The following is a 16,555-nucleotide window of genomic DNA, read 5'->3' on the forward strand; positions in this document are numbered from 1 at the left end:
TTACTCCCCGTACATGAGCTGCATTTGATCGTGAACCACATATGCATCCAAATCAATGGCTGTACAATTTTTTATTGCATATAATAACCTCTCTTTTAAAATATCTAATGAAGAATATTGTGGTAATAATAAACGGAAACCACATGTTACAGCTGTAGGTAACCTCTGATCTATTTGGCTAATATTTTTATTTGGATTTTCTACATCTATTATCATGTACCAATCATTTTTGGTTGTTGGTAACCTGGATCTACCTGAAACGAATCGAAGAAATGATTGTAATTGTTCGTTTGTGAACTCTTCTAAAACGGTAAAAAGTTTATCTTTTATGTTAAGGTCATTAGACCATGTATGGGCTTTTAAGACCTCTATATTAATTTCTCTTTCTCCACAAACCATATGCTCCACATCTTTAAAGTCATATAATAATCTTAATCTACCTAGAGGTATAACAGAACTGAATCCTTTTAATAAGTGTCGTATTCCTTTAGACGATTCATTCATTTTACATTTGGTCATTAATCTTATAAATAAACCTAAATTATCAAAATTTATAGGTATATTCATTCCGTTTTTTATTAACTCAATTGAATTTCCTCCTGAATCTTCTGTTATAAATGTCATATCACCTAATGATTGTTTCAGTTCCATATTCCATTCATTACTCTTTTCTGAATTTAGCATTTTCAATGTTTTCAACATTTCTACAGCAACAAAATCATAGTCAGCCAAATCTTGTAGCTCCAGAGGTACACCACAAATCTTTTTCCATATAATAGGATTGAAGCATATGTTTAATGCGGATGCTATACATACACACATACCCATTACTCTACCTAAAGATTCATACATGGCTAATTCCATGGCTTTTATAGTCTTTTCATCATAATCTATAATAAATTTGTTTTTCTTCTTTCCATCCGTCATTGTATTTTTACTACCTCCAATACTGTTAAGGTTATTATTATTATTATTATTATTATTATTGTTGTTGTTGTTATTATTATTGTTGTTATTATTATTGTTATTATTATTATTGTTGTTATTATTATTATTATTATTGTTCATGTTGTTTCTTATATCATCACGCATATTTTCATTTTCGTGAGGATCCCTTAGTAATACATTTTTGTCACCCTCATCATCCAAACATTTTTTCTTTTTCCATATTTTGTTCATAAACAATTTCCTTGATTTTAATGAAGCATTGTTTATTATTTCATATATGTCACTATCGTATTCACAAGCATCACAAACAAATGGATAATCATATTTATTTTCGATTTGGTAATCCATTTTTTCGTTTTCCTCCAACTTCTCAAAGGTAACTGATTTTTTACTCGTATAAAAGTACATTTTCTCTTTCGAGGTCATTTCTTGAATGTTCTTATCATTACAAATGTTTTTTTCATCATATTTATGGCCCTTTTGATTATTATTATCCTTATGTACACCATCCTTAAGTATATTATCACTTCCCATATTCATTTTATTACTTTTATTTTTCTTTTTGTATTTTCCTTTAGTTTTTGATTTGCCTTTTACAGGCATAATATTTTCTAATCCATCATCAGAACCATTTTCTTCCATCTTTTGCTTATAATCTTCATAACTATCCTTTGCAGTCTTCTGTAGTTTCTTTTTTATGTCCTTTATTGAATTATATATATTTAATATTTGCCATCGGAAACTTTCTAAATTATCGATAACATCAACCTCTCCAATATAATCCCATTCTTTAACAACATATGGTGTACTTTGAGGGTTAATTATTACAGTATCTTGTCTAGCACCTATTGCTTGAGTATAATTAGGACAAGGAATACATAAAGGAAAAACTGGTAAGCTTTTGTCTGGAGAATCTGATAATTTCCCCATTACTTCTCTTGATATGGAAGATAAATATTCATGGAAAGGACCACCGAAATCTGTAGCTCCTTCTCCAACAAATACTACCATAAATGGTCGATCTCTTGGTTTTCCTCTTAATTTATCTGTATCTATATTTAATAAAGAATATGTACTTTGATACCACATGGTGTGAGCAATATGTTTTGCTGTAGCAGCCATACCTCTATCTATTCTTAATGTTAAATTAGATTTCTCAGAACTAGAAGATGTAATATATTTTAAACATTCTTTCCATAATTTTAAACATGTGTCATGCTTTAACAACTTTTTAATAAATAGGTATGAAGACAACTGTATAGGTAAATCAGAAGATCCCATGGCCAAAACCATTTTATTGGAAGTGTACATATTTTTACAATACTTTTCACAATCAAATATTTCATTTTCCTCTTCGCTTTCATTACCACATAAATGATTCTGATAACAATTATAATTATTATCTTCATGATTATTATTTTTATAATTTATTTCATTATCAGGATATATATTATGATTATTTAAATTCTCCACGTTTCCTAATAACCAATCTTTGTCTTCTATTTCCGTATAACTATTATAGGAACCTTTTCCGTTATTTAAAAAGAATGATCCCTTTTTAACTATAGTACTATTTTTATCTAAAGATTGTATGGAATCCATAATAATGTATTCATTTCCTGATTTTATCTTTTTTATATCATCAATTTGTTTGCTATTTTTTACATATATACTTTTCTCATTACTATAATTTTTATTGAGACTATAATCATAATGATTATGCTCCGCACAATTTTTATAATTTTCATTAATATGATTCCCTTCAACTTTTATTGGGTAATTACTTTGTCCAACTATACTATTATTATCATTATTGCTATAGTTTGTATTATTATATAAACTTAGCATGGATACATTTTTGGACATAAGATTATTATTGTCATATAATTCACTCCTCATTTTTTGAACTAGGCACAAATTATTATTATTATTATATTGAAATAAGTGAGTATTTCTCTTTTTATATGTCCATGGAAAATACGAATCATTACTCATGAAAAAACACAAGGGACATTCTAATGTTCTTAATCCTTGTTCTTCTAAATTAATAACTGGTTTGTTAAATAATATACTCGTTATTGGTAAACAGTTTTCAAAATAAATATTAAATTTATTCAATAGATATATACGATCTTGTATTATTTTTAAAAACATCTTTTTATTTTCTTCATAAATATAATTTTTATAATAATCCATATTCATAATTATTTTATTTTTAGCTATATTTTTTAAACATTCTTCTGATAAAGTAAAATATTTCTTAAAATTTGGAGGTAACATACCATATCTTTTATAATTACTTTGGTAAATAATTCTCATAGTATAATTGTGTACATTTTTTATTTCTTCAATAAAATCATCTAGGGACATATTTATTCTTTTCCATAATTGAGAACTTTTACTTGGTAATTTCTTCTTTATCTTTTCCATATCAAAAGCATGATAAATAAATAAACTTATTTTTTCAGGAGAATCCATATAACTACTTATTAAATCATATATATGAAGTATATACATATCTAATGTTTGTGGCCACATTTTATTAAATTGCTCTCTTGTCATTATCTCTTCGTTAGGTTTCGAAGTAAAATGAACTTCACATATTAATTCGAATTCGCTTTCTTCACTATCATATTCATCGCAAAAGGTTTCACAACTATAATTATTTTCTAAACTATTATTTTCTTCTTGTGTATTCAAATGATTGTGCTTATTTAATGACGACAGTATATTAGTTCCGTTTTTGGTATAATGGTTTTTTTCTATAAATTTATTATGAGGCACATCTCCTTTATGATTATATTCTCCCTGAATATTATTATTATTACTCACATTATTACTCACATTATCATTATATGTATGTTTCATCACTTTCCCTTGTTCTCCTGAATTCATAAATGCCAATTTTATTCCATGCCTCTCATTTGAATAACTCGCTAATAAGTTAGAGGTAACACGAGGAGAATGACTATTTAATGATTCATCTTCTCTACCTTTTTCAAATATGTTATTAGAATAATTGAGCAAAAAGTTTCCATTTCTATAACGTAAAAGGTTTTTACTATAAGATGGAAATTTGATCCTTCCATTACCACTAATGTTATTCAAACCATCTATATTTTTTTTTGAATTTTCTCTATTACTTATATCATTATCTTCATACATTTTATCTATTATATCTTCTAATCTCTTACTTCGAATATTCCTTTGTTTGGGTTTTCTTACATCTTCTTCCTTACCACTCACCTTATTTATTAAATCATGTTGTTCCGTATTTTCACTAGTATTAAACATACTTTGCTTTCTCTCTTCATCATACATCCCCTTTTTATATGTCTTATCCTTAGGTTGTGGTTCTCCATACATATGGTTTTTACAATCAAGTGATGTCATACTGAGATCCTTCTCATTAGCATAAGTATGATCACCTTTTCTATTAACTCCATTATTGTAAAACTCACTATGATTATTTATATTATTTGAATTATTCAAACTATTATTATATAATTCGTTCGATTTATTATACATTTCTTCTTTCATCTCAGACTTATATATGTATTTATCACATGTTTGATGCTTTTTATATTTTTTTTCTTTACTATAAATTAATTCATCCTCTGAATCGTTCATGGATAAATAAAGGTCCTTATTATTACTATGACCTTTCAATTTTTTATTAACAAAATATTCATTCATATAATTTTTATATTTCTCATTTATTACCCTCGAATCGTGATTATTCATAGCATACTTTTTATTTCTTTCTTGGATAAAATAATTTTTTAAGATATTTTGTTTTGAACAAATATCATACAGAATTGTATCCCTATTAAAATGTTCTATATTTATATTTTTAAGCATGTCATTAAATATGTGAGAATCGTACAATCCATTTTTTAAATGTATATTCTTGTCATGAATCATATTCATTAAATTATTATAGAATACCATATAATTACCATTTTGTAATATCTTATCAATAAATGATGCTGATTCAAGAATTTCTTCTTCATACTTAAAAATAGTATAGGAATCGGTTATCCATTTAATATCTGAAAATTCATTTAATATACCTATTCCTTTTAATAATTTTTTCTTCCATTCTTCATGCGAATTGTCCTTCCACTGTAATTTAAAACTATTGAATATACAACAAAAGCTATCTATTTTAAGAAGGATATAACCAAGGTCAACTATATTACGAGAATTTTCCAAATTTTTTCTTAAATCAATATTTAGAAAGTATTTCAATCTATCATCCATATATAAGAAATCAAATAATTCCAAGAACTTTTTGAATCCTTTAATTATATCTAATTCGTTATTAGCTTCTATTAATGAATTTTTCAACTCATCAAATTTGGGTATTTTCTTTTTTGAATCTAAATAACTATGACCTTTAATAATATCAGAGAACACTCCTGATTTATTTATAAATTCGATTAAACTATATTTCAAATCGTGATAATTGAATAGGTTATTTTGAAGGTTTGAAAGTATGAGATGCTTCCTCTTCTTCTTATCTTTTCTCAGCATATAAAATTCTTGGTATATACAATTATTATTATTATTGTTATAATTATTGTTATAATTATTGTTATTATTGTTGCTATTATTATTGTTATTATTGTTACTATTATTATTATTATTATTATTGTTGCTCATGTTACTATTCAATGCTTTATTTTTTTTATTTTCCGTTTCAAATATATTATCCATTCCGTGCTCTGTTTCCATATCATGGTTAGAAGCAGATCTTATTCCCAATTTTCCATCAATATATGTATGGACTAATATATAATTTAATATGTTTTCTTTTTCATGTGTAACAGGATTATAAGTCATTGAATCGTTGGTGTTTATTTTATTATTCCTCTTTTGTTTTTCAATGAATACAAATGTTTCATCGACACTATCTTTATGATCTATTGGTATGGCATGATTTTCTAAATTGCTATTTCTTTCATTAGAATTGTATTTTTCACTATTATAGGTTGAGGTTTTACTACATTTTATATTTTTTGCTGATGACAAGTTAGGTGAATTTTTTGATATTGTTCTCCTACCACTACTATTAGTATTCATCACTTTTTTATTTCTTTTATCTTTTTTTCCTCCAGACAAGATAATATTATCATCACAATTATTTTTATCATTTTTATCATTTGTATCATAATTATCTTTTTTATCATAATTATCATTTTTATCATAATTATCATTTTTATTTTTATTAATTACTTTCTTGTCATATGGCTTTTGATACTCATCATCATCCTTTTCATCGTCATCCTTAAGGAACGCTTTAATATTATCATTGGAATGATTTATTTCTTGATCTATTTCTTTTAAACCATTATCTTTAATATTGTTGTACAATAATTTTTCTTCATTTTCCTTATCATATGTATCTTCATACATATTTTTACATCCAGAAAAGGCATCAAATTCTAAAGAGTTCATACCTTCAAAACCCTTGTTATAATGAGTATTTTTTTCTCCTTTATAACATAGTCCATTAGGATATCCTCCATATTTTGAGAATTTATATTTTTCATGATCTTCTATTATTTTCTTTTCTAAGTTACCAAATTTGGATATAGAAGAGTTACTAGACGAATTATCACAGCTATAATATTCCTCTTCCTTGGTCCTTACTCTCCATTTGTTATAATTATAATTCAATTTATCATAATTAAAATTGATATAACAAGGATGATCATCTTTATTAAGATTATTTTTATAATCACCATTATTATATACATTACTATGTGCATTATTGTATATATTATTACCACCATCTTGATCATAATTATTATCATAATTGTTATCATAATTATTATCATAATTATTATCAAATGTATGTTTTGTTGGTTTTTCTTTATGATATCTTACATTCACTAATTCTTCTCCACCTACGACAAACGAATTTATTTTTACGCCACATTCATTTGGCACATTACCATTTATACCTTTTGGAAATCCAACAACTATGGAACAATTAGAAAGCAATCCAGGTATGATATTCCTAGGAATATAACGTCCTTCATGTTTTTTCTTATTTTTTATTATTAATGTTATCCATATGTTTAAGAGATTTTCAATTTTTTCATTTTTTATAAGTTTTTTTTGTACAAGATCTTCCACAGATATACCTTTCTTATTCTTAATAGTTAAATCAGCTCCAAGTTTTAATAACAACTGAACAATTTTGATAGTAGAATTTTTCTTTCCTTCTGTGTTGGAATAATTCAATAATATTTTATGAAGAGCAGTATTTCCTTTAATATCCTTTTTATTTACTTGAACACCATATACGCAAATCAACATACAAACAATTCTGCTATGTCCATATTGTGCAGCAACCATTAAAGGAGTCTCCTTTTCTATTCTATGACAACTTTTGTTCGGGTTCACCTTACCTTTCTCAATAATATTTTGTACACATTCTTCACATCCAATTCTACAGGCTAACATCAAGGGGGTCAAATATTTTTCATGCATTATATTTTTCATAGATGAAATAAGTTCGTAGGGGAAATCATCTGAATTCATTTGATAATAATGCTCAAAAGATATTTCAGACATGTTTTCATTTGATTTAGTTAATAATTCTGGATTATTTATCAAAATAGAAGAAACATTTTCACAATCGTTTAGTAATAAACAGTTATATAATTTAATCATGTTTACATGATTTTTAATTCTCATAACAGTATCGTTTTGTTTTTCTTGTTTTAAATTATCATATGATATCATTCTATCCTTATTATAAAAACTATTAATATTATTAACATTATCATGATTACCATCATCCTTATCTTTATTATTATCCTCATCCCTATCATTATCATTATTAATATTAATACCGTTCATTCCTTTATACTTTCCTCGTCGTTCCACACGCGCCTTTACCACATTGTTCGTTCCATTTCCTTTATTACTACTTTTTCGTTCATTCGAAATTGTATACATATTTGAAACTGAAGACATATTCGACAAAGGAAAGAAATTAGAAATATTTACCTTGGTATTGTGTTCCGAATTTAATGTTAAATTATTTTGTGTAACTACATGACCCTTATTCATAATATCATCATAGTTATTCATACTTTCAACATAATTATTTATATTATCATTATAATTATTCATATCATCCTTATGATTATTCATACTATCATTATTATTATTATTATTATTACCATCATCATAATTATTCATCATATTATCATCATAATTATTAATCTTATCATCTTTCTTTTTACTCATCTTTTGTAAGTCATTCTTCTCTGTTGATACTTGTTCATATTTGTTATGTACAAACCTTTTTACAAAAAAGTTATCATTAAAATTTGCGTTGCTAATACTACTAGAATAAGATAATTTGGATATATTTTGGTGGACTCGATCCATATTCATATCTCCATTATGTTCACTCAAGAATGTATTTTTTAAGTTTCGATAATTATAAAAGGTATCAAATTTAAATCCAAATTGGTAAGTTCCATTCTTATAAAATAATAAACATTGATATAAGGGTTGAAATTCAATACATAGATTATCATTCGATTTATATCCAACCACATCTATTTCACATTCTTCAATTTTTTCGGATGGAAATTCAGAAACACATAAAGGTAATCTCAATGGACATATAAATTTCCCATTGCTTTTCCATAACCAACGATATATACCCCATATAATACCAACAGAATTTGTAAGATAATTTTTTTTGTGATAATAATTTTCTTCCTCTTTAAAATTAACAGTACAATTAAATATAAATGGTTTTGCTGGAAATATTGAATCATATGAATCAATACATAATTTAAATTCTTTACACCCTATATAATACAGAGAATAATTACTCGAATCATTTGAGAAATATTCAATTTGTTTATCTTTGATTTTGTCCATATCATAGTATGTATTACTACCTTTTAATGTAATTTTATTATGTACATGTTTATGTAGTGCATTATTATCATCAAGGAAATTATTAGAATAACCATTCTCATTATTTTTATTATCATATAATATTTCTTTTTCGTTCGAAGGATCTGCAATATAATAATGTCCCTCATTTTTCTTTGGATTATGCATATCATTTGAATTTTCCTTTTGTTTCTTTTCTTCGATAATATTCTTATTGCTATAGTGAGAGTTATCATTAATTTCTTGTATAGAGCTATATTTTATATTATGATGAATATGTTTTCTGATTTTAGGTATTTGGTTTAATTTGTATTTAATATGTACATTGTTATTACTATTACTACAAATATTATCATTATCATTATTATTATCATTATTATTATTATTGTTTTTGTTGTTGTTGTTGTTGTTGGAGGAGGAGGAGGTATTATTTTTATTGTCATTGTTTAAAGTAAAATAATCATTTATGTAATTACTATGTATAACATTTTTGCTTAAACTTTCTGAAAGCAGTTGTTCATGATAATACGAGGTGTGTTGTCCTCTATTATTATCACTTAATTCATGAATATTTGTGTTCGATCCTATATTATTACTTCCAGTTTTTTTCTTCTTTTCATTTGTTTTACACTCATTTGATAACAATAACTTGTTGCATATATCCAAAGTGCCTTTATTATTAATTCGTAAATCTTCACTTTTATTTATTATTCTATTTAAATGTTGCTTCAAAATCGAATCTGCCTTGTTATTTGAATTTTCACTTTCTACATTTTTTCTTGTATCAAATATTTTAGAATAAGGTTTTTGTTGTACCTGGTACATATTATGATGACTATAGCTCACATTATTGTTGCTGTTTTTTTGTTCCATACTACTAGATGTAGGTTTTTCATTATGTTTGTATTGGTTGCATAAATTTATAAAACCGTAATAATTTTTAATTGATATAGTTCTGATATTTTTAATATTTTCCATGCAAAGCAATTTGCATTTTTTCCCTTGGAGATTTTTACAGTACATATAATAGGTAATATTTATGGGTTCACTTTTTATTTGTATATTTGGGCTAACAAATAAGGTATTTGCGAATTGGTCTTCATATTCTATATGTCCATATGTATTATGATATTTATTATATTTTATAACTATTTCATTGGATGATTGTGGTATAATGGAAGGTACCATTTTTTTTTTTATTATAGAATGATTTAGATAATTCGTGTCATTCGTATTATTCGCCATATTATTATTATTCACATTTACATGTGTATTCATTTTTGTAGAGACCAAGTCATGTGTTGATGTTCCTGGAACGTCCACATTGTTGTCACTATTATTATTAACATCGGGTAATATAAAAAACACAGGCTTCCATAAACATTTGCTCCACAATTTATTCGTATTTATACAATCATTTTCATATTTCAACTTATGCATATTTTCAAACTTAAAATAAAAGTTTGATAAAGGAGAAACAAACGTCTTTTCATTCATTTCTGTAAATTTCATGTGTACGGATGGTTTATTGGAGCCATTATTTTTAGGGATTTTTTTACTTTCTATAGGAGAAACTTTTAAGAATGGCAGAAACTCTTTCATTTCATATGAAAAATCTTTACAAAAAATTAATATATTATTTGCAAACCATAATATTTTTTTCCCAACTATCTGTACTGTAATATTTAAAATGCCTGACATTTTGTTTGTTAATAATTCTTTCATATTTTCAATGTTATTGTCAGTGCAGTCAAATCCTTTTGAATTCACATTACCGTCAGAAATATTTAAGGTTATATAATTCGTTTTATTAAGATCTGCATATTTACTATGATAGAAGTTGCTACCCAAATTCTTCATATTTATATCACATAAATTTTCGTGAAACATTTTACCCCTCATCATATTATTATTACTATTAATATTACTATTAATATTAATATTATTTTTGTTGTGGTTTTCATTAAGTATATCTTCCTTTATATTATTATCATTCAATGTATTTCTTAATTTTTCAACCACATTCTGAACACGTTTACCACCCCTAGTTTTACTTTTTTCTATTTTCTCATTATTTATATATTTCGTTAAACTGACATGAGCTATTTTATTGATATCTGTTGGAATATTACTTGAATGCCTCTTCTCAGTACCTTCATATTCATCTTCATTTTTTCTTGTGCACTTTAAAGATTCATCTACAACGTTTTTGTCATACAAAAATTTACTATTCTTAGATGTAATATTTTTTTCACCTAACAGTTCTTTATTCCTTAAACGATATGCGATATTATCTTCTTCATTCTTTGATATTCGGCAATTACTAAATTTTTTGACTTTAACATTTGTATCCTTTCCATCGTCATAATGTAACAACCAAGCTTCTTTATCATCTTTTTCTTTTTTTTTTTCATGTTCTATTTGTTCTACTTTATCTTTTTCATCATGTACATTTTCATCCTTTTCTACTTCTTTTTCATTTTCATTTTCTTTTTCTTCTTCTATTTCTATTTCTATTTTGTCTTCATCTTCATTTTGATCTTCTTCCAGTTTTATTTCAAAATATTTTTTTCTATTTATAACACCAATTTCAATATTTGGGAAATTGTTGAAATTACCATCGGACATATTATCTGCATTATTATCAACCAGTATTAAACTTATGGTAAAAGATGATGAACATAAATTAGAGGAACCTGAATATAATTCTGAATTACCTATTAAGAAAAAGGATCCAGGTAAATTATATATATCAGTTAACTCAATATATGAACCCAATGTAATCTTTTCTATAGTATCTAAATCGACTTTTTCATCTATTACATTTGAGTTAAGATACACAAATTCTTGTATTTTCTTAAATTTTATTTCATGCAAAATGTAATTAAAGCTATTATCCGCACTAAAGATTATATTAGGGTGTTTAAAATTTTTCTGATTAATCTTTTCGATTCTTTCATTTTCCTCGCTATTTAAACGGTTAATTTTTTGTTTCAGATTACAGTTACTTTTATCATTAAACTTATCTTTGTTCTCATTATATGTAAAATGTTTTTTGTTTTGATGATTACTATGGTCAGCGTATAATTGTTTTTGTTTGTTTTTGTGTTCAACGATATTTTTCTCTCCAAACATATATTTGTCTTCCTTATCATAGAATGGTTTATTATGGTGAGTACTAAAAATTCCTTTGTGAATAAAAGATTTATCATTTTGTTTTGGCAATACGAACATATCTCTTATTTTAATTTTAATTGTATTGGAATTAGAAGATGATATATGATGTATTTTTTCGTTCATATTAATAATAATATTTGCAGAAAGTTTTTTTGGTATATGTAGTACATCGTCAACAAAAAGTTCAGGATACTGACCTTTATAAGATTCATCATATGTATGTTTTCTGCATTTGGTTTTATCTGCATGTTTATAATCTGAATTAAAACTATAATTTTTGCTGCTAATTTTGGAATCTTTCCTTACGATTAATTCGTTTTCGTTATTCACCAAATTGTTTTTATTATTATTATTGTCATATTTGTTATTCGTGTAATCATCGTAACACATATGAGATTTTTCATTTGGGTCCTTTTTCATAAGGTCAGAGAAAAAGGATGATGTCATTAGCTGATCATCCTTTTTTCCTCCTTTTTTTTTTAAATTAATTTTTCTTTTAATATGCTTTGAATATATTTTTGATACATGATCCACAACATATAAATATAAACAGTATTGTTTAAAATTAGCATGAGTGTGCTCGTTATAATAATTCATAATATTATATACATCAGCTCTTTTAATGTAATAGGCAGCACAAGCAAAATAATGTACTAGTAAAGAAGCATTCATCTTCATAGAATTATACATACTGGGTTCTTTGTTCTCCATCAAATCAAAGTTTGAAAAGTTGTGTAATAATATCTTATCAGTTTTTAGATTTCCATTAGTTCCATTTACATATAAAGAATTTATACCACCTAAATTGTTAACATTAGAAGTATTATTTGTTTCTGTATTTTCTTGTAACGTATTTGTATTATTAATATTGTTAGATGAAATATTATGACTATTTCTTCTATTTGTTATATTTAAATTGTAAATAGTTTCATTACTAACACTACTGATACCACTGAAATGATTATTTAGTACTCTATTATTGGAGGAATTCTGAATGCAGTTTAGAATATCGTTAATATTATTATTTAAGTTATCAATTATATTATTTACATGTTCATTATTACTATTTCTTACATTATTATTATTACTACTACTACTATTATTATTATTATTACTACTATTATTATTATTATTACTACTATTATTATTATTATTATTACTACTACTATTATTATTATTATTATTACTACTACTATTAATATTAATATTATTATTATTATTGTTGTTGTTATTACTTACATTGTCGTTGCCTTTATTTTTATTAACATTATTTTTGTATCCAACGTCGTTATTATTAAAACTTATTATTTGATTAATAACTGACGAACCACATATATTTACACAATGGAATACATAACTTAAGAAAGAGTAGTAATTGCATTTTACTTTTTGCATTTTCCCTCTGGTGGAGAAATAATTATTATGCTGCTTATTACTTTTTGTATTATGATAATTTTTGGTAATCATTTTTTTTTGATTGGCACAAGTAGTATATTCCAAATCATTATTCAAAGGTTCTTCCATAGTTATATTCAACTGAGTTAATATATCAATGTTATTTAATTTCTTGTAATGCTTATGCATTTGATTATTCTGTAAAATGTACACTACACAACACCAGTACACTAATCTACATACATCGATTCCTAAAAATATCGGAAGTCTATTACCATTCATAATTAATCCAAATAAAGAGGTTACGGTCATAGGTGTAATACAACAAGATCTTATTTTCGATGGACATAATGGATGTCGAACAAAAGTATCTATCATCCAATGAGCAACATGAACAGAAGGAGAAATTGCATAAAACTGTTCTACTTTAACTCGCTTTTGTGACATGCTCTGAGCAACAGATCCAATTAAATGATATAACAATTCTGATTGTATTATTATTAATAATTGGTCTACTAATTTTTCATCATCCCATGAAACAACACATTGATAAAATATTCTTTGCCAACCAAAAAGCAAAGAAGATTTACAGCTCTTTTCATTAAGCAGTTTGTACACATTTTCTTTAATTTTGGCATTCCTTAATTGTCCTTGGAAATTTTGCCAATAATCTTCTTTTCGGAAATCTTTACTTCTACCAAGGTAATATATACATATTCGAAACAAATACATAATACTAAAGATATTTAATATTTCTTCTTTATTTCTTAAATGTGCATTGAGTAATTGACCTATATGTTCTACTTTGTTTACTTTTCTATATTTAGAATTATATTTCTTTTTAGCATGCATCAGTTTGTCATTAAAATTTCCTTGTGTTTTATTATGATGAGTATAATCATTATTGATGCATAACAATTCATGTTGATATTCTTCTTTATCATTATAACAAGAATATTTGTTAATATTATTATAATTATCATAATTATTATAATTATTATAACTATTACTTTTGGTATTGTTCTTTTCTTCACAACTTTTTGCGTGATGTATATTATGCAACCCATCCTTCTTATCATTAAATGAATCAAAACCCATTTGATGTCCCTCTTTATTATTAACAACATGATCTAATTTTGTTTTCTCATTTTCAAAACAACATTTTGGTACTATTGTCTTATGATTCATTTCTTTTGTATTTGCACTGCTATAATTTACTGAATCTTGTGAATTTGTATATTTGTTTTGAACGTTTCTCATGTTCTCTATTTCTTCCCCACTTCTTACACCCTCATTTATTTTCATCAAATTTGTTTTTAACTCATCAATGAAAAGTTTTGGAACCAATGAAGCCATAACACATGTCATATCTATTATATATTTTTTCAACAACCATGAGGCATAGAATTTAACACTTTTACGCAATATTTTGTTAGAAAAATAAAACTTGGAATATTCTAGATCAAAGAGTGTATTTTTAATGGAGTTTTCACTGAGTTGGTTAATACTTTGAGGGAAGCTTAAAGAATATTTGTTTTGACTATTGAAACAAATTAATAGGTTCATAATATATATCCATAAATCAAAACTATCATTTTGTGCTATTACTTGCTGATTTTTAATCGTCGGAGTAGATATATCAAAATATTCAAGAAAGTTATTCGGTATACCACAATAATTTACTATTTCTAATATATTTATGTATTCATTTTGTACAGCATCTTTTGTATCTTTATTCTTTCCGTTTGTTGAAATATAACTTGATTGATTATCTTCCTTATTATTTAATAAATCCTTTGTGTGCATATTATCATGATACTTTTGATTATAAAAGACTACTTCCTCTTTCCAGTTCATACAATCCATATGATTATCATTATGATTATTATTTTTTTTTTTATTATTTCCATTGGTATTTTTTACAAAACTATTAAGAAATGATGATGTGCTACAAATTTCACTATTATTATTTCCATTTTGTGTCTGTTTCCTTTTGTCAAATAAGAAATTCATATCCATCATCTTATTTTTCTCAGCAAAGTATTTTATCAAAACATCACTTATTCCTATATCAATAAAGAAGAATAATTTTATAAAATTCAACAACCTTTTACAAGAAGCATACATCTTTTCATTTGGTTCATAATACCCATCTGAATTCATCTCTAATAATGTTCTTAATATAATACAACAACACATAATTGATTTCGTTCCGATCAAACATAAGGTATATCCATATAATGAATTTTTATTCATTTTGTCTGCATTCGATGATTTATTTTTTTGCTTTTTATTTTTATGTGTTTTGTTTTTATATGATTTGTTCTTTTTTATTTTGTTCTTTTCATCTTTATTTTTTTCTTTTTTATATCTATTATTATGATATATTTCCTCTGTGTTATCATTTGACAAGTCACCAGCATTTTTATCTTTGCTTAAGGAACGTTTTGTTTTGTTCCTATAAGATTCAATCGTTTCATTTTCTTCCATAAAAATAGAATTCCTTAGTGAATTTTCATTATTACTGTTTGTATTTCCTGATTCGCTGCTGCTGTTGATATCTGTGCCAACATTACGAGCGTGCACATTTAATGAGTCTTTACTATTACTACCACAACTACTATTATCATTATCATTAACATTAACATTAAGTTCACTATCGCCAATGTTACTATTATCACTATTTTGAATATTATAATTTTTTCTTCTATCACTATTAATATTGCCATTTTTGCTTCGGGAAGGGAAATAAGGGGATCCCTTTCTATTTTCAAAAAACTCATCATTATATTCTTCATTAGGGTAACATTCAGAATCCAATTCACTCGTTTTCTGTATTACTTTCTTATAATTCTTGTTGTGTTTAAAACTCACAATATTATGTTTATCCCTAGTACACCTTTGATTATTTTCATTAATGTTGTGCGTAACAAAATTTAGGATAGACCCTAAAAATACATCCATACATATAATGTCCACCAAATTGCAAAAAAATAATTCAAGACATTTTCTATCCAGATTATATGTCACTGAATTCTTCAAATCAGATAAGCTCGTTAACCATGGAAGTTCATCAAATATATAATTTGTGTCATTCGAAAAT

General features: G+C 25.4%; 1 protein-coding gene across 1 annotated transcript in view; it reads right to left on the reverse strand.

Annotated features, from left to right (window-relative positions):
* PF3D7_0628100 (HECT-domain (ubiquitin-transferase), putative) overlaps positions 1–16,555 on the reverse strand; it is a gene marked incomplete at both ends in the record, with an annotated part of 30,864 nt that continues 14,309 nt past the window's right edge. The window contains one exon of the mRNA XM_961171.1: positions 1–16,555. This exon is cut by the window's right edge and continues 14,309 nt beyond it. Coding sequence (XP_966264.1) covers positions 1–16,555 — 16,555 coding nt within the window.

This window comes from Plasmodium falciparum, assembly GCF_000002765.6.
Source record: "Plasmodium falciparum 3D7 genome assembly, chromosome: 6".
NCBI lineage: Eukaryota > Apicomplexa > Aconoidasida > Haemosporida > Plasmodiidae > Plasmodium > Plasmodium falciparum.